General features: G+C 34.9%; 1 protein-coding gene across 7 annotated transcripts in view; it reads right to left on the bottom strand.

Moving 5' to 3' along the window:
* Positions 1 to 20,638, bottom strand: part of ARID4B (AT-rich interaction domain 4B) — a 148,716-nt gene that overhangs the window by 73,609 nt on the left and 54,469 nt on the right. For all 7 annotated transcript variants that reach the window (XR_011496252.1, XM_014846555.3, XM_070492328.1 and 4 more), the window contains exons 3-6: positions 11,134 to 11,244; positions 7,829 to 7,894; positions 4,737 to 4,827; positions 2,296 to 2,375 (exon numbers count right to left, since the gene is read on the bottom strand). Coding sequence is in view for 6 of the 7 variants with exons in the window: in XM_014846555.3 (XP_014702041.2) it covers positions 2,296 to 2,375; positions 4,737 to 4,827; positions 7,829 to 7,894; positions 11,134 to 11,244 (348 nt within the window). In the remaining variant the exon portion in view is untranslated. The remainder of the gene's footprint in view (positions 1 to 2,295; positions 2,376 to 4,736; positions 4,828 to 7,828; positions 7,895 to 11,133; positions 11,245 to 20,638) is intronic.

Below are 20,638 nucleotides of genomic sequence, written 5' to 3'. Positions count from 1 at the left end.
ACTTAAAATTCTCCTGGCAAAAATAAAATTAACATTTTATATATTTCTGTGGATTAAACAACTAAGACACACGCCTTCACCTAAGAGGTGAAAAATCAAGTCTTCAAGCCCCCATATTCATTTACTTACTATAATTGTACACACGTTCTTTTTTTTTCCCTCCATTGTATAAGTTCTGTATATATTTTGGACATTAATCCCTTATCAGATATATGATTTACAAGTATTTTCTCTTTGCATTGGTTGTCTTTTCATTTTGTTGATTGTTTCTTTTGTTGTACAGAAGCTTTTTAGTTTGATATAGTCCCATTTATTTATTTTGTTTTGTTTTGTTTTTGGTTTTTTGAGGAAGATTAGCCCTGAGCTAATTGTTGCCAACCCTCCTCTTTTTGCTGAGGAAGACTGGCCCTGAGATAACATCCATGCCCATCTTCCTCTAGTTTATACGTGGGACGCCTACCACACAATGGCATGCCAAATGGTACAATGTCCACACCCGGGATCTGAACCAGCAAACCCCGCGCCACTGAAGCAGAACGTGTGCACGTAACCGCTGCGCCACCAGGCCCCCTGTACACATGTTCTAACTAAGGGAAATGAAATTATTTCTAAGAATTATAAAAATTCAGAAAGAATTGTCACTTCATCAATGTAAAAAGCCAAATTCACTACACTTGCCTCAAAGCTGTATGTATGTATTTCCTATATTTAAAACTTCACAATTAATTCAACAAATATTTACTGAATGCTTTTGTGGAGAAAACACTGATGGGAAAGGAGAGCCTATCAAGATGCCAAAAACATGGCTATTCCCCAAAACCAGCTTAAAATCTTATAGGGAAAATAAGAAAAGTAACTCAAAAGACCATAAAATAAGAATAAGAGCAGTGTACACAGTGTTATAAGCCAATATAACGTCAATTACAAAAAACAAAAAGAACAGCAGCAGTGCAAAAGGACCAAAGGATAAAGAGATCAAATCTGCTTAGAGGTCCAGGAAAGAGGAAGCATTTCTAGTGGCCGTAAGAGGAGTAGGGCTCAGCAGAAACCAAGAAAAGAAAAAGGAACCACCATCTGGAAATAACAAGTAGTCTTCTAAGGTAGAAGGACAGGAAAATGGGAGAACAGGAGACGGAAAAGATAGGCCGGGATCATAATACAGAGAACATGTCCCAAATTCTGAATTAAAACAGCAATTCACTCATTTAAGGGAAGGGAAAATATTTTCAAAACAAAAAACCATAAAACAAAGTCTAGTAGTTTAATAAGTAAAATTAAAATGTCCCCAAAGAAACATTGTTCTAAATAGTGAATAGAAAAAATAAATCTTGGTTCAGCCACACTGTGCATTAACTAATATTTATAGATTGTACTAGAGAATATAACACTATTTCTAACAATATGTCCATTTTTAAAATACTGAATTGTAGGCCAATGATTTACAAAACTTTGTGACCCCTCTATTCTTAATACCTTAACAACACCTTTCAATTTTAGAGCATGGCTTTGGTGCTAGAAAGTGCTGGTCTGAGAACCAGTTCTGACCATGAGTTAGTTAAAGATAATAATGGTATCTACCTGAAAATGTTGTAAATGCACTGAGCAAAGTCCCTGGCAAATGTAAGCACTTCATTTATTCATCCAACTATCATTTATTCAGTTCCTATTCTGTGCCAGGCACTGTTCTAGGAATTGGGAACAAAGTGGTGAAGGAGACATACAAAATCCCTGCCCTGTGACACATTCTAGTGAAGAAGGCAGACAATAAACAAATAGGCACATTTACTGTTTTGATGTCAGAGAATGATACATGCTATAAAGAAAACTAAGCCAACCTTGAATGGAAGGGACTATTTTAGGAAGGGCAGTCAGGCAAGGCTTCTCGGAGAAGAGGCTATAATAATGTCAGCTATCAGTACTGTAGTGAGAGATTGCTTGTAGTATCTACATAGGCTTTAAGGATGACGGGGTTCAAGTGGATTAGAAATCAGATATCTCTTTTCTACAGTTATTTTTGAATTAAAGGAGTCTCTATAAAAGTTGCCAAAGATAACAATTAAACAAGCCAATTGTATTTTCTTTGTGGACAAAGGCTAAAATACTTTTAGACAAAAAAGAATCTAGAACCTGGCACTCAAACACAAGGCCTTAAATGGGCTTCAAAGATTACATTACAATGGTATTACGTATTAATCAATTTTTCTGATTAACAAGTTGCTTGAGTTGAGAAAACACAAATTTGCTCCCCCCAATACAAAATATTAGAACATGTTCATTTGTTAAATGATTACTTACTTCACTTTCAGCAAAATGCCTCTCTCCTTTTAGGCACAGTGAAGATCGTCTCAGTGTCTTCTCATCTCCATCATCAAAAACTATGAGGAGAGGTAAAAATGGAAACTATTGAAGGGTTTTTCAGATTAACAAGATGATTTAAATTATCAGTTAATTTCCTGAGTGCAAATAGAGCTACTAAGAAGATTACATTTGAAATTCAGTTCACATTTTATGTTTCTTAATGGACAACTTCAAATATAGAGTACCTTTTCCAATTTCTAACAAAAAAGAAATAATATACCTGAAATGAAAATATCTTCCCGAAACAGCAAACGCCACATAAAAATAAGTTAGCATTTCAGAGTTACCATTAAAATGCTAATTAATCCTTCTCAGTACGGTAAAGGAAAGGCAAGTTTTCATGCTGGTAAACACTGACAGATTTACCAAAGAAACAGAAAGTAAGAATACAAATTTATATATTCAGAATGCTCCTAAAAAATTACTCTGTTTTGATGATTTAAAGCAGGGTTTCTCAACCTCAGCACTACTAACATTTTGGAGCAGGTAATTCCTTGTCATGGGGGGCTACCCTGTGCACAGTAGGATATTTAACAGCATCCCTGTCTCTAGCCACCAGATGCCAGTAGTGCCCCTTTCCCAGCTGGGACAAACAACAATGTCTCTAGATATTCCCAAATGTTCCCTGGGTGGCAAATTTGCCCTAACTTGAAAACTACTTATTTAAAGTACTAAAATGTCCCAGCAAATTTACTGTAAGTTTATATACACACAGAATATATGCATATTTTATGATATAATTTTAGCATATACTACATTCCTCACAAATCATGGAAGAGAGTTCCTCTATTTTAAAGTTACCAGGCCTTGATTTTAGAAGTAGCAACTTTTGCCTAAGTAGCAAAATTAGGTTCTCATACATTATGTGAGACTTCACATTACGAGAGACTGGGTAAATAACTTTTAGTACATTTTTAAATGTTGTAACTAAAATATTCAACAATAAAAGTGCCACATTTATGAAGACTGACTACCAGAACTAATTACCATCTAGACTTTCTATATAGAATTGCTCAGTCTTATAACCTACATAAAGTCAAATATTTGCTTATGTTGCAAAATCAGATTTTCTCTCTCTTCACCAGACTTTTTTCTGATCCCACAAAAATATAAACAAAACTCATCTATACTATTTCAAAGCTCCATCAAATTTTGACATCACCAAAGACATTTTACAAGGTGTTTACTCTCATCTCTGAGGTCATTAAAGAGAAAGAATTGCTACCATGCAACAAATAATACTGGGATAATTGGGCATAGATATGCAAAAAAGTAATATTTGATCATATTTCACAATGTTCAAAAAAATAAACTGCAGGTGAAATAAAAAGCTATTTGTAAAACAAAAATAAACCTATAAATTGAAGAATACATTGGAAAATAAATTTATAACAGTGATAGAAGGGAAGACTTCTTAAAATTCAAAACTGAAACTACAAAGGAAAAGGTGACTACAGGAAAACTATAGCAGAAATAACAGTAAAGCAATAGAGAAAAAATACAACTAAAGTAGCAAAGGGTTAATATTCAGAATACATAAAGAACTCATATCCTAAAAATAATAAGAAAAAAATAACCATCCCAAGAGGAAAGGGGGAGACTGGGAAGACACCATAAGCTAGCAATTCAAAAGAGAAAAATAACAAATGAAATGATGTTCCTTTCAATAAACATATGAAAAGACGTTCAATCTTATTAGTAATCATGGGGCAGCATATTAAAACTGAGATACTATTTTCTGTCCAGATGGGCAAAAATTAAAAACGATTGGTAACATAAAATCTGACAAGAGCTGGCAAAACAAGTACACTCATACTATTCATGGGAGTGCAAATTAATACAGTCTTTTAGAAAGGCAGTTTTCATTATCTACTGAAGTTTTAAAAGCACATTCTCTTCAATCTATTTCTAGTTCCCAATGTATACACTAGGGAAATACTAGAATGTGCACGTACAAAAGACATTCAACCCAGCATTTAATGTAAGAGCAAGAAAACTGGCATCATCAGTTCAAAAGAAAATAAATTATGGTATATCAACTATTATCAAATGTAATACTACAGTTAAAAAAATTTCTCTGTTGCACAACATAAATATACTTAACATTACTGAAATGTATACTTAAAAAGTTAAGATCGAAAAAAATTTCTCTAAGACATACTTTGGAGTGAAAAAAGCTTCTATCCAACTGTATAATATGTACACTAAATAATTTCAAATTACATTATGCACATATTTAAGAAATAAATTTTTTAAAAATCTGGAAAGAGAAAAACCATTAACGGTAATCACGTCTATGGTATTAAAGGAGGGAGTAAATCAAGGAAATTTTGCAGTATTATCTTTGAAAATACATTTTTTAAGATTTATTCCCTTACCTACAGTGTACCAACTCGCATCTGTTAATTTATTGATAACAGCTTCCTGATATGCACCATCAAGATTCTTCACTTCCACAATAGCTCCAACCTAAAGTATTAAAAAATGGTTAGAAAAACTTTTAGAAGATAAATGAACAAACCCAAAACTGGCTTTTTTTTTTTTAATTGAGTGCATGGTGGTGAAGAATAAAATAACTACTGGTTTGATGTGTGTTAAGGTGCCAGCAGTTTTGTCCACCACTGTTTCTGTACCATCAGTAAAAATGTCAAGATAGTGAAAAAGGCAAATAATATCTAAGCGTTATTATGAAAATATTTTTGCCTTTACCATCTCCCTAAAAGGGTCTGGGGAATCCCCAAGGGTCCTGAGACCACACTTTGAGAACCACTCTCTGCAAAATTGACTGTTCTTACCCCATATTACCACTCCTCTTTCAAGGACGCTGGGGAAGGGTAGGGACAATCAAGAAATACCTTTGATGGTAATCATATTGAAATATATTAAGTGTATCAAATCAACATGTTGTAGACCTTAAACGTGTTTACACAGTGTCTACATCAATTATATCTCAATAAAGCCGGGGAGAAAAAAGAACAGGGGAGAGAGAGATGTGTGAAGGAAAAAAAAAAAGAAAGAAATATCTTTGAGGTCTCCTTTAGAGTTAAAATGTACCTAATGACAATTACTTAAAATGTTTTCCATCTGATCAAGAAAATAATGATTACATTTTTATGGACTTTATAACTACATCAAACTAAAAAGCTTCTGCACAGCAAAGGAATTCATCAACAAAATGAAAAGGTAACCTACTAAATGTGATAAAATAATTTGCAAATCATATATCTGATAAAGGGTTAATATCCAAAATATATAAAGAACTCAAACAACTCAATAGCAAAAAAGGGGAACAATCTGATTAAAAGATAGGCAGAGGATCTGAATATACATTTTTCCAAAGAAGACACACAGATGGCCAACAGGTACACGAAAAGGTGCTCAACATCACTCATCATCAGGGAAATGCAAATCAAAACCACAATGACACATCACCACATATCTGTTAGAAGGGCTATTACCAAAAAGACAAGAAATAACAAGTGTTGGCAAGGATACGGAGAAAAGGGAAGACCTGTGCACTGCTGGTGGGAATGTAAACTGGTGCAGCCACTACGGAAAACAGTATGGAGGTTCCTCAAAAAATTAAAAACAGAACTACCATACGAACCAGTAATTTCACTTCTGGGTATTTATACAAAGTAAATGAAACCACTAATTTGAAAAAGATATATGCACCCCCATGTTCTCTGCAGCATTATCTACACTAGCCAAGATATGGAAAAAAACCTAAGTGTCCATCGATGGATGAATGGATAAAGAAGATGTGGAGGCGTCTGTGTGTGTATGTATATGTGTATACCATTCCATTCCAAATGTGGAATACCATTCAGCCATTAAAAAAGAACGAAATTTTGCCATTTGCAACAACATGGATAGACCTTGAGGGCATTATCCTAAGCGAAACATTTATCCAAGTGCTGACGCTTTCTATCAGCTAGTAGCTGACAGAAAGTATATTAGGGAACAATTCAAAATCTATAGACAAAAATACTTTAACAGTCTTGAGACCAAAATTTAATACATTTTCCTATGTTAAAATCAAAATGGTCCCAAGCCCTAATCACAAAGAAAATTTTAATAAAATAAGAAAAACCAAACAAGCAAAATAAACCAACTATGCCACAATAAGAGGCTGGAGCAGAAGGAGAGAAAGATGACCTGAGAATGAAAGTAGTCACCTTTTCTACCCCTTCGCAACACTGACGATTTTTTTGTATTTGATACCAGCTGGCCTGTGCCAGGTGAATAAGGCAGTCAAGCAGTCACGAGCTATGCTGGTGTGAGGCAAAAACACAAACAAGGCATGGGGGTGTATATAAGCTGTAAGCTTATCAGAATTTTGCTTCTTCCATTACTGGCTGTAAGACCTTGGCCAAATTACTTTACCTCCCTTCAGTTTCCTCTTCTGTAAAGAGCTGTTATGAGAATTATCTAAGATAATTATGTGCAAAAAACCTAGCACAGTACTGGCACACACCAGGTGCTAAATAAATGGTGGTTAACATCACATTATAAGTGTACATTTTTTGTCCTTTTGTCCCTGCAAGTGATGAACATGTGCATGTAACATTAAAGATGACACCTACAAAACAGAAATGGTGGAAAATAATTTTTACAAGGCAAGATAAAAAAACAAATTTACAAATGTTAGTCCTCCATAGTACCTCCTATATATGCAAGGTACTAATGCCCTGGGGATCCAATTAAAAGTTTAAAAATCAACCACAAACAAAAAAAGGCAGGTACACACATCTGTCTAATTTTCCAAAAAGTATAGCTTCACCAGTAAAGGATCTTTCTTGCATCTACAAATGTTTCATCAATTCTGTTAGCATTTCTTAAAATTCACCTAGCGGAGGCACTGTCCATTTTCAGACAGTCCAAGGAGCCAAAGAGCATATAGTGGCTACCCACACATTCCCTTCAGTTTGCTCTCTAATAGAAAGTAAAGGAGCATTTCTTTCACTGGCCAATAAGGAAAAACGAATGCCAAGAAATAAAACTCTCTGTACATATGAATATATTCATCACTTACAATTGCCTGATGAGCCTTTAAAAGTCTAAATTTCATTTGCCAGTAGTTGCTCTGAGGGTTTTTTTGTTGTTTTTTTTTCTCACTTTTCACATCATCATGGAACTTACATCACTTAATCCCTAGTTCATCATCTATTAACTCTGGAAAATCCACCGTTTTAGTAAGTGAAACATGGTGAGACCAAAACAGATAAGAAGAGGAAAAGCAGTCAATGGTTCCTTGATGTTCACTTTATTTCTGAATGCAGTTAGCTTTTACTATCATATCGGGTTTTACTGAACAGTAAATCTAGTTTTTTCTACTAGTCTATTTAGAGAGAATCACATATTTATCAACTCAATAACAAAAATAGCTGATGAATTAAAAAGAAATGACTGAGTATTTAATGTTTCCCATTGAAGCATTAGAATAATAATGAATAAATAAATGAATTACCTTTAGTGGGCCCTTTATATGGTCATCCTGAACTTCCACTGTTGAGGAATCATGCCTAAATGTTACCTAGAGATTATACATTTAATTAGCCACCAAAAAAAAAAAATCAAACAACACAAGTTCATCAATGCATGAATTCATTGTTTTTTCTTTTTTAAAGATTGGCACCTGAGCTAACAACTGTTGCCAAATTTTTTTTTCTGCTTTTTCTCCCCAAATCCTGCCAGCACATAGTTGTATATTTTAGCTGTGGGTCCTTCTAGTTGTGGCATGTGGGATGTCGCCTCCACATGGCCTGATATGCGGTGCCACGTACGCACCCAGGATCCAAACCAGTGAAACCGTGGGCCACTGAATCAGAGGGTGCAAACTTAACCACTCGGCCACGGTGCCAGCCCCGAATTCATTTTTATTACAAGTAATCTAAACAAACAGCTACTTAGTTTATACAAGATCTCAATCCCTAACTAGATTAACTGAAAGATTTATTTTTTAATCCGACAACTTCCTAGACTAAATTACTTAATGTTTCACATATTATACTTCATTCAATACTATTAGTTATTAGGTCAGTTGTGTAATTTCTTTCCCTGAAAAATGAGGGAAAAAGAGGCAGAGTTTTTCAGGTATTAGGTACTATAACACTTTGTGAAGGCCTAACTTAATAATAAGCAGTAGCAACAAACATTTACTGAGAGCCAAGCATCAGGCTCAAGCATCAAACATATAATCTTCAGAACAACCTTATTAGGTAGGTATCATTATTCACATTTTATTGATAAGAAAACTGAGGAACAGAAAGTCTAAGAAACTGGTCCAAGATGACAGAACTAGTACATGGTGGAGCTGAGATTCAAACTCAGGCAGTCTAGCTCCAGAACTTTACTGTACTCTCTGTATCACTGTAGAAATCAGAAAACCAAAAACCAGACGTGAGCAGAGTAAGTTAAAATAAAGGTTCAATTAGTTGGTGAAAAACAAGGTAGCTTCCAGTATCCAGTACAGAAAAAGTTGTTTTCCCTATACAAAGCAAACCTGAACCATTAACATGGTTAAAGTTAATGGATGTGTGTGGTAATCAGTTTAGTTAATAGGCTCACAAACCAGCTATGAAAGAACATGTCCTGTACTCACAGCATCCTAGGCATTTCTGTCTCACACAAAAGCACTACCATGCTTTACTTAAATCATGTGTTTAGGTATCTGCACCATTCATTTAGACTGTAAGCCACTTAGGGATGGGGACCAGAACTTAACACTAGAGTTTCAATACCTAATATAGTGCTTAGCACATAGTAAATGCTCAATCAATGAAAACAGATGGGGAAGATGTGTATCAACAAAGTTTTGAAAATTTTATTAACGTTGAATCATAGAATATACTATCACATCTGTTGAGAAAAATCATTAACTTTGAATCATACAGATTTTTAGAGCAACCAAAAAAATTAACAGTAAGTTTTAGATATCCATTATTTATAAGGCACAAGGTATTGGTACTCTCTGTTACCAACAGAGACAGAAGAGACTAACGGTTTTCTTCCTTTTATTAATAGCAAGAAATGGCTGGACCACTACATGTCATTTAGCTGGTTCATTCATTACAAAATACCCAGCTGAGACTGCAAAGTCAGGGCCAGCCTGTGCTCTGCAGACCAAAGCACAGGCCATAGAGTAACACTGCTGGGGCCCAAAGGGAACACCTTTTTCTAACAGGCACAAAAGTGCTTATCTGTATGCCAAGCTCTGCTAACAAGGCTCTCCACCAGGAGGGAGGGCTTTTTGTCTAATTCACACTAGAGTGTTACACATGCTAGCAGTAGCCCTGTCTGGAAAAGTGAGAAAACTGATAAAAAGCTTTCTCTTCATCTCTAAGATAATAGTGGCAAAAAAATGAGTGCTCAGGGAACACTAGTGTGAGAAATCAGAACAGGAAATGCCACTGTAAGAACTTATAAGAGTACTCGCATAATCAAATCACAAAAGAATTCACAGGCACCAAACATGTGAAAACTGAAGGTAGGGTGGGGCCAAGAGTAGCATCCTACAGGCTTACAGCTAATTTAAAGACCTTATCACAACGGTTCTTAACTAGGAGTGTAAGTTAGAATCACCCAGGAAGCTTTTTCCAACACATACATGAATAAGGAAGAAACCTACACATATAAACATGGAAAAAGCTCCAGAAGAGACTCTGATACTCTCCACTGGAAGTACCATACCTCTATGGCCTCTTTAACTGGTGACATTCAAACCAATGTTTTACAGGGTATTTGTTAATCTCGGTTATAAATCCCTTGAGGACAGAAATGAGGTCATTCTCATATCCTCATCCTCCTCCTCACCTACGAGTACCCTGCACAGTTTGCCACTCAATAAATAACTGATAACTAAATAAATAACTTCAAATATTGCACTTGTCTCATATTTTTCACCACTGATAATATACTAAAATATAAACAATTACATTTCTTTTTCTGCATTATCTGAGACAAAACAAGTATTTCAGAAAGATTTTTCAACAAAGATAGAGGATAAAAAACGAGATCTACCATATTTCACTGTTATCTAAGACTATCAATTACAAATTACATCACAATTTCACGGTTAAAATGGGGTGGGGTGTCTTAAAATTGGTAAGTAATTCCCATTCTGCCATTAATTTGTATAATGGCCTTGGAGTAATCACCAACTCTTTACAAGTCTCATTCTTCTTACAATAAAATTAAGGAATTAAAGGGGCCAGTGTAGTGGCATACTGGTTCAGTTCGTACATTCCGCTTCAGCGGCCTGGGGTTCGCAGGTTTGGATCCTGGGTGTGGACCTATGCACCGCTTATCAAGCCATGCTGCGGCAGGTGTCCCACATATAAAGTAGAGGAAGATGGGCACAGATGTTAGCTCAGGGCCAATCTTGCTCAGCAAAAAAAGGAGGATTGGCGGCAGATGTTAACTCAGGGCTTAATCTTCCTCAAAAAGAAAAAAAAAAAAGGAGGAAAATAATCAAGAAATTAAACTACATGATTTCTAAGGTACTTTCTACCTCTAAAAGGCTAACAAAGCAAACAACACCAAGTCTGTAGTGAAATGGCATTCAAAATACCAACTCTGATAATTTGATTTCATTCCAATTATTAGGATACTTTAAAATCACAAATAACGCTTTGTTTTCAGGTATTTTTACAATCATTACTTCTAGAAACTAAACTCATCTGGCAGGAAAAAAAGTCTTAAATACACTCACCAAATAAAAGTTTAAATATCAAATACTGAACATATAATGTGTAAAATCTACATATACTGTACCTTGACTTTGACAAGTCTTTTTGCTGTCTTGATCTTGGCTTCACAAAAGGCTCCTCTGTATTTAGCACTCACATCAGTGCCCACTGTCAAATAAGGAGGCTCATCAAGGGCCTAAAAACGCAAACAAATAGAATTAGATTTAAACTCTCTAATTCCTTCCCACAATCAGATCTCAGAATGGCAGATCTAATCCTGTTATAGCTATAAAGTTGTAATAGTTGAATGCATTTAACAAGAATAATCTATAAAACACTCTAACTTAAAAATAAATAAAATATGTATCATAAAGCCTACTTAAATGTACTAAATGTACATCATATAAAATATAAAGGCATCTTTATACTCTCTACAAAGTACATATGGTCCATGATATGAATTAGCTCAATCTCAAATATATCATTCCATCCGCTGCTCCATCTACCCATTCATTCAAATATTTATTTACTATATGACCACTTATAAAGAGAATGCAGATCTCAAAGCTCAAAGGCTGACAAAATTTCCCTTAACATTTAGGCTATATCTTGGCAGCCTCCCAAATTCAAAATAGCTGTGTTATATCCCTATCTAGACAATTCTAAAGTAGAATAGCATAAAAGGTGGGAGAGGATTACCTGTATTCAAACTATTGGTGAAAACTCTATGAAGAAATCCAGTCTCAAATAAAAATTAGCCAAAACGTCTCAAATGCTTTGGCCTGAGTTCATTGTTTATTTACCCTCCTAAGTTAAATAATATTTTGCTTCCTCATTTGTGATTTAGTTTTTAATAGTCCTAATCTAACTGCTTGGACTTTTTACAATCAGGTACACTTCTGCATAGAATCTATATTTCTAAGGAGTCCTGCTTATACTAATCAATTCCATAGTCAAAGGCGGATTATGTACTAAATAGCTTTTCCCAAAGTGTTTTACAAGAAATACTAACATCCCAAGATGCTCCACCAAAAAGAAGAGGAGGAGGGAGTTTGGGAAAATCAGTTTACTGACTGAATTCCCACTCTGCCTCATCATTTCCCAATCCACTTGTCCAAAGAACCCTTTTTTTCTATTAACATTCTATAGAAATTCCATAGAACATAAGGTGGAAAATGCTGTTCTACAGCAATGAATAAAGAAAATATCAATTTCATTTGGATCTTAAAGTAAATTCACTCCTAACGGTTGCGGCTAATACACATAGGAGTGACCTATCTCCAAAGAAAAACTTCTAATGCAATAACAAAAGTGCCCATAATTGTATCAAATAATTTTAATAACTTTTTTTTAAAGGCAGGGAGGTATCACACAAACCAAGACAAGGGTGCTACAACTAAAAATATCAGGCCAACTTCCTTAACGGCCATTTGCCTTTCATTCTATGTCTTTCATGAAAAGTATTTAAAAAAACAACTCAAAACACACGAAGAAAATCATTTTTAAAATCTACTTAGGGGGGCCGGGCCTGTGGCCGAGTGGTTAAGTTCACACACTCTGCTTCAGTGGCCCGGGGTTTCACCAATTCGGATCCTGGGCGCGGACATGGCACCGCTCATCAGGCCATGCTGAGGTGGCATCCCACACGCCACAACTAGAAGGACTCACAACTAAAAATATACAACTGTGTATAGGGGGCGCTTTGGGAAGAAAAAGAAAACATAAAAATCTTAAAAAAAAAAATCTTAGGAAAATGCCTATATTTCAATGCATTTATGCCATAACAGAAGTGCACCTTCATAGAAAGATAATCTTTTCTGCATTACTACTTTTTAAGTTTGTTGATATTATTAATTAACTACAACTTTATAACCGTGTACTATTCTTGCACCGAAAGTTAATAAATGCATTTCTACTTGATCTACCAGGCTTATCCCTCTTAAAATATCGTTTTTCTTGGTTAAAATTTTGGCTAAGTTCCAAACAAGCTAGTGGCTTCCTTTTAGCAAGAATATGAAAAGGATTCACAGCACTTCACTCAGAAACTTTAAGAAAATTTCAGAAAGACACTAAATTCACTTGGTGGTTCAACTGGTATTGTATGTTAATCCTAGAAAAGCCCAAATGGTTGGGCAGTCTTCATGACCACAGGCTCGCTACTCTCCACAACTTGTAACCTCTCCCATTAACAATCCTGCCTTACTAGCCATTAAAATTTTATTTTCACAAAGAAATAATATAGTTAAAATAAATGAAAACTGATGAACCAGAAATTGTGAAAGGTAGAAAAGAACGAAAAATCAACTAAAAGTTGCACATTTGTGCCTACTCAGAAACAAATAAATATTTAAGAAGTGATACTCATTTTAGATATTTTTATTACAGAGAATTCTGAATAAAAGAGGGAATAGAAAAGTAATATATTTACACTACTACTATGCAGAAACCCATTTACATATTCTTTTCATTACAATTCATATTAAACACTGGCAACACTCCAACTACAGCAAACTATTATAAATATGTTTACTGAGCAGATTTATTCAACTTGAATTTGAGAGAGGGATTCCCCCCCCCAAACTAAGCCCATTCCACATCCTTACCAACATGAAAATCCATATTGACAGAAAAGAGCAATAATTACCTAAATATTGTGGGGGCAAATTATTATTTTGAAGGGTAATATTTTCCTTCCTTCACGCTAGAACACATGAAAGGAATTAGCAAGGCATATAAAGAAAATATCTATTAGAAAAACATTTGCAAAGGGAATCTGAAGTCTAATAAAAACCTGCTAAAATTGAAATACACAGAACAGTGTTAATTTGTTAAAAAGAGTATAGAAAAAGCAAAAATCTATGTTCTGATCTCACTTCTGCCTCTTTTTTTCTTGGATCATCTTAGATAAGTTACTTTTCTGTTCCTAAATTCTCATCATTAGATGAATATAATAATTTGAATTCTGTATACATTTGTTTAAACAAGCCTGTATCAAAGCATCGATTGGGCTTACAAAAATGATTAGAATGGGATACTTTGAGACATATAATCATCTAGAAGTAAAACTATGCTAATCAAAATATAAATGAGAATTTCTACAGAAAAACAAATGAAATCCATAACCTATATGGTCCGATCTGTACATGTAATTCTAGCAGGGCATAAATTATCACTCTATCATTAGCATAACGTGAGGTAATAAAGCAGACTAATAGCATAAGCTTTCAAAGCAGAAAGACAAGGTCCTGATCCCAGCTCTATTCCTTACACTAACCAGATGAGTTTTTGAGGATCTACTGAACTTAAAAGCTTTAGTTTCCACATCAGAAAAATAGGGTCAATATTAGAAAGCACTCACTTATGATGCCTGAAGTATTTAGCTATTAACAATTACTTTTAATATTATGAAAAACACTCAATGTGGGCTAACAAGTCATTAAACCAATATAAATTGAGGTTTGGTACCCCCTCCTTTTAAATGATTGCTCATCATAAGGAAATGCAAACTGAAAGTTAAACTACTTTCCTCACTTTTTCAACTATGTCAATACTCCTGAGAATATAATTACTTTTCAGTTCTAATGAGAAAATAACACAGGGTATTTGGTAATATGTGTATGTCTTTAAAATGTTATACTTCTATTTCTAGGAATGCAGAAATAATCAAGGATATATATGTTATATGCTATATACAGAAAAAACATAATAATAACGACACAAACATTAACCTATGGGAAAGGTAGTAGAATGGAGGTCTATGTGTGTCAAAATATTTTATTCAAAGGAAGTCTTCTTGTTTTTAAAAAAAGGTTCCTTTTCTGTTTTTTACAGTTGGCATTGATTTGCTTTTTAAAATGTATACTAAGGAACATGTCAAACATATACAAAAGAAGATAGAACTGTATAATAAATCCCCCATATACTCATAATCTGGCTCCCACAATTATCAACTTGGACAATTTTGTCTCATCTATACCCCTACCCATTCCTCCCAAAACCTGATTATTTTGAAGGAAAGTCCAGATATTATATCATTTCATGCGAACAATAAAAAGTACTATAACCTGTAACAACCGGGATTATAGGTTACTTTATTAATACTTTTCTGTATTCTCCAATGTATTTGGAAGGACTATATAAATGAGAGTCAGTATAATAAGGTGATTAAGAGCACAGGCACTTGAATTAGATGCTTAGGTTCAAATCTACCACTTAGTAGCTAGGTGACCTTGGGCTAGGACCTCTGTGCCTCAGGATATATTAACAGTGACTATCTCACAAGGATGAGGATTGAAATGCTACAAGTAAGGGGGTCAGAGCAGGGCCCAGCATACAGTGCCAAATAAAGGCTGTTACTATTACTTAGTCATCTGGGGGAAAACTGTGAGTTAAAAAAAATTTTAAGTCTTATACAAAAGAGATCCCACATAAATAGAGCAGATGCCAATACAACTGTGTAAATATATATGGAGGGGGAAGAAGTGTTTAATAATAAACAATAATAATAATAATTAATATTGTCCCCCTTGTTCAATTCAGAAAGTAATCACGTTGAATTCTAGCAGCAAGAGAGGTTAAAGTGTTGGTAGGGATGTTCCACAAGAAAGTGTATCGCAACCCTTTAGTGTGGAAGAAAGGCAACCAAGAATATAGACCTCTTCTGAGGCTACTGAACTTTGGTCCAACATAGAGATATTCAAAGAATTATGTCAGCAAGTTAACTAAGATTCCTTTGACCAACACCAATCCTGTTAGGTATCATGTATACAACCAGAAAAATACTCTTACCTTCTCTTTTTGCTCTGCTTCTCTGATTTTGGTCAACAATATGGACCATCTCAGATGATAAAATAAAACATTTTTATGTAGCACCTCCATACCAAAAAGGAAATTAAACTACTAAATTATCATCCCTTTGTTTAGCAAACACAACAGTCTTCTAGTTGTCAAAGCAACAGCTACCTCACAGTTATCCAGCATTGCTTAAGTAATTATTTTTCTAGTCAATCTACCAAATGCCCGTTTAACTGGCACCTAAAAAAACATTGAATTCCACAGGAACACTAAAAAGAATTAGCAATTTTTAAATTAGCTATTGGTGGATAACAATTCGTCAAGAAGCCAAAATGCCAGGCAAATACATAAGTGCCCAAATGAATCAACAGTGATCTTTAATGCGCCTTGGACTGCACTACACCAAATATACAAAAAAATTTTAGAAAGACAGTAGTTGAATCAATTCTCCAAATGGTTGACTAGTGTTGACACTGCCTAGGAAATATCCAGTTATTAAAGATCTATTTCTAAAAAAGCAAAACATGCTGAATGACATTTTATTGAGGTAGTCTCTTAAAAAGAGTAAGCATTCAAAATGGTTACTAAGGCAATGCCAATCCAGCCAAGAGAATCATAAAACAAAAGTATCAAATTTGATGCTAAAATCCTCAGTAAATAAGTGTACTTAAACACAATGTGACAATAAATCTATGAAAACAACCTTTCGTACACAACAATCTCAAACAGGCATTAATAATAGAGATAATTCCAACAAATGAATGAATGAAAAATATTCACACCTATATACCAAGGGGTATATCACTTAAAAACAGCTTAAAATTAAAATGCCTAATTTTGAGGACATACAAAAAAAAAAAAAAGAAAGAGTACATTGAGGAAATAAGACTGCACAACCTAACTCTAAAATCTCCTCCGGGGCCATTTCCTCTCTTCCTTTTCATGTGGTACTAAGGACATGGGGTAGTGAGGGGTAAGGGTTGGGGAGGTACAAGAGGTAAGGAGCAGATGCTTGAGTATACAAGGCAGTGAAGAGGAGATTAGGAGAGCCACATGGAAGCACAGGCAGACCCTGTGGCTGAGGACATGGTGAAAGCTGAGTATGGACAGAGGAAAAGAGCAGTATACTTGGAAGATTTGTTACACTGACCAAATAAGTGAACTGATGGAATCAAATAAGTAAATATACTGAGGATAGTGGGGCCATATTTCTCACTGCCAAAGAAATTTAAAATTAAGGAAGAGGAAAGGCTATGAAGAAGTCTAAGGTACTGAACTGGAATTAGAAATAAGAATTCATTTGTGTATTTTATATATATATATATATTTATGTAAAAGAACAGTACAGATGTAGATGTGTATATGCATATATATTTGTATGTGCCTGTGTGTGTGCACATATATACATTCATATATTTTCCTAACTCTGTCCACCAAGAAGGCCTAAGAGCAACTGACAGTCCAGTAACAAAAAGCATACCAACGGCCTACATCTTAATGTCTAAATCCCAACCTACCTTAAAAAGAACCAGGGATCCTTGGAGAAACAGCTGATTTCAAAGCTGGGCAGGAATAATACAAGAAGAATCTGAAACATCTTGTGCCAGAAAGTAAGGAAACGCTCAATGAATGATAAGGACATTTCAAAGGGACACAGAAGCCACCTTGAGGGGGATCCTACTGGTCAAATTTGGGAAACTTTGAACATCAAAATAAATACACATTGTCCTATTATCCTGTCAGGGATGTACAGGTATGTCAAAACAGATTGACTTAAGATGTGTGTATTCCACTATAAGGAAATCATACCTCAGCTTAAAAAATTAATGATAATAACAAATTACAACCCATTCAATAAAACTTGTGGCATCTGTGAGTCCATCCTGACAAATGAATGAATGATAAATAAATAAGTAAATGCAAAAAGGGGAAAGCTCTTCCTTACAGTAAGAGGTTAATAAATGTAGTAGGAATGATGGAAATAGAGAATCATCTTTTGGCAACCATCATAAAGGTGACTGATTCATATAGTCGTCAAGAGATGCTAAACTGATGAGTGCAGGCTTGATGAAGAACAGGCTATCGGCATAATCCTGGAATACTACTCAATTATTAGTGGTGGAATGAAGTGATGTACTGAGAACAAAAGAGCATTCTTTCTGTGGTATACCTGCCAAGAATGACTTTGATAATGAGAAAAGTTAGACAGACCCAAGTTGAAGTTATACTACAGAATGTAAGGTCTGTATTCCTCAAAATTCTAAAGGATATGAAATATAGGAAAAACTAGGAACCAGTTTTAGATTGAAATAGTCTGAAGAGACATGATAAGCAAATGCAACATGTATTCCCGGATAGAGTATGAACTCAGAAAGGAAAAAGAGACATTATTAGGAGAGTTGCTGAAATCTGAAAGGGTCTGTGGTTAGGATGGTAGTATTATACCAATACTGATTACTTGATTTAGAGAGGTAAATGCAGGGTAGGTAGAAGAGTGCCCTTTCTGTTGGGAATTACACACTGGAGTATTTAGGAGTGACAGGACAACATGTCTGCAGCTTGCTCTCAGAAAGTTTAAAGATAATAACAATGGGTACATGTACACGTATACATACATACAGATTATATGAACTCTTGGTACTACAAATTTGAAATTATTTGAAAACAAATTATTTCTTAAAGCAGTATATATTTACTAGGCTTTCTTATAGGAACTGCTCATTTATGTCTTTCTGAGTTACTTTTTTTAACTGGATTGTAAAAGTTCTTGCATATTAAAAAAAAAATCAACCCTTCCCCTCAAACACAAAAAATCTTCTCTGGATCACTGAAGAAATTAAAGAAGAAATCAAATATATCTGGAGACAAATGAAAATGAAAATATGCCATACCAACTCATTTGGGATGCAGCAAAAGCGGTCCTAAGAGGGAAATTCATTGCAATTCAGGCTCACCTCAATAAACAAGAAAAATCTCAGATAAGCAATCTTAAACGACACCTAATAGAACTAGAAAAAGAAGAATAAACAAAGCCCAAAGTCATTAGAAGGAGGGAAATAATAAAAATTAGAGCAGAAACAAATGAAACTGAAACAAAAAGGACAGCAGAACGGATCAATAAACAAAGAGTTGGTTCTCTGAAAAACGAAACAAAATTGACAAACCCTTAGCCAGGCTCACTAAGAAAAAGACAGAAAGAAGACTCAAATAAAATCAGAAATGAGAGAGGAGAAATCACAATGGATACCACAGAAATAAAAAAGATCATAAGAGAATACTACGAAAAACTATATGCCAACAAATTAGACAACCTAGAAGAAATGGATAAATTCTTAGACTCTTATAACCTCCCAAAACTGAAGCAGGAAGAAATAGAGAATCTGAATAGACCAATCACAAGTAAAGAAATAGAAACAGTAATCAAAAACCTCCCCAAAAATCAAAGTCCAGGACCAGACAGCTCCTCTGGAGAATTCTACCAAACATTCAAAGATTTAATACCTATCCTTCTCAAACTATTCCACAAAATTGAGGAAGATGGGGCACTCCCTAACACATGCTATGAAGCCAACATCACCCTGATCCCAAAACCATACAAGGACAACACAAAGAAGGAAAACTACAGGCCAATATCACTGATGAACATAGATGTAAAAATCCTCCACAAAATTTTGGCAAACCGAATGCAGCAATACATTACAAAGATTATACACCATGATCAAGTGGGATTTATACCAGGGACACAGGGATGGTTCAACATCTGCATGTCAATCAACGTGATACACTACACATTAACAAAATGAGAAACAAAAACCACATGATCATCTCAATAGATGCAGAGAAAGCATTCAACAAGATCCAACACCCATTTATGATAAAAACTCTCAATAAAATGGGTATAGAAGGAAAGTACCTCAACATAATAAAGGCCATATATGACAAACCCACAGCCAACATCATACTCAATGGGCAAAAACTGAAAGCCATCCCTCTGAGAACAGGGACAAGACAAGGGTGTCCGTTCTCACCACTCTTATTCAACAGAGTACTGGAGGTTTTGGCCAGAGCAATTCAGCAGGAAAAAGAAATAAAAGGATTCCAAATAGGCAGTGAAGAAGTGAAACTCTTGCTGTTTGGAGATGACATGATCTTATATATAGAAAACCCCAAAGAATCTATTGAAAAACCATTAGAAATAAGCAACAACTACAGAAAAGTTGCAGGGTATAAAATCAACTTACATAAATCAGTAGCATTTCTATACTCTAACAACGAACTAAGAGAAAAAGATCTCAAGAACACAATCACATTCACAATTGCAACAAAAAGAATAAAATACCTTGGGATAAACTTAACCAAGGAAGTGAAAGACCTATACAACGAAAACTACAAGACTTTCCTGAAAGAAACTGATGACAACATAAGGAGATGGAAAGACATTCCATGTACATGGATTGGAAGAATAAACATAGTTAAAATCCATACTACCTAAAGCAATCTACAGATTCAACGCCATCCCAATGAGAATCCCAATGACAGTCTTTACAGAAATTGAACAAAGAATCCTAAAATTCATATGGGGCAACAAAAGACCCTGAATTGCTAAAGCAATCCTGAGAAAAAAGAACACAGCTGGAGGCATCACAGTCCCTGACTTCAAAACATACTACAAAGCTACAGTAATCAAAACAGCATGGTACTGGTACAAAAACAGGTCCAGAGATCCATGGAACAGAATTGAAAGCCCAGAAATAAAACCACACATCTATGGACAGCTAACCTCCACAAAGGAGTTG

This window comes from Equus asinus, chromosome 2 (assembly GCF_041296235.1).
Source record: "Equus asinus isolate D_3611 breed Donkey chromosome 2, EquAss-T2T_v2, whole genome shotgun sequence".
In the NCBI taxonomy this organism is placed as follows: domain Eukaryota; kingdom Metazoa; phylum Chordata; class Mammalia; order Perissodactyla; family Equidae; genus Equus; species Equus asinus.
Note: the sequence above shows the minus strand (reverse complement) of the source record. Positions and strands in the feature narration are given on the sequence as shown.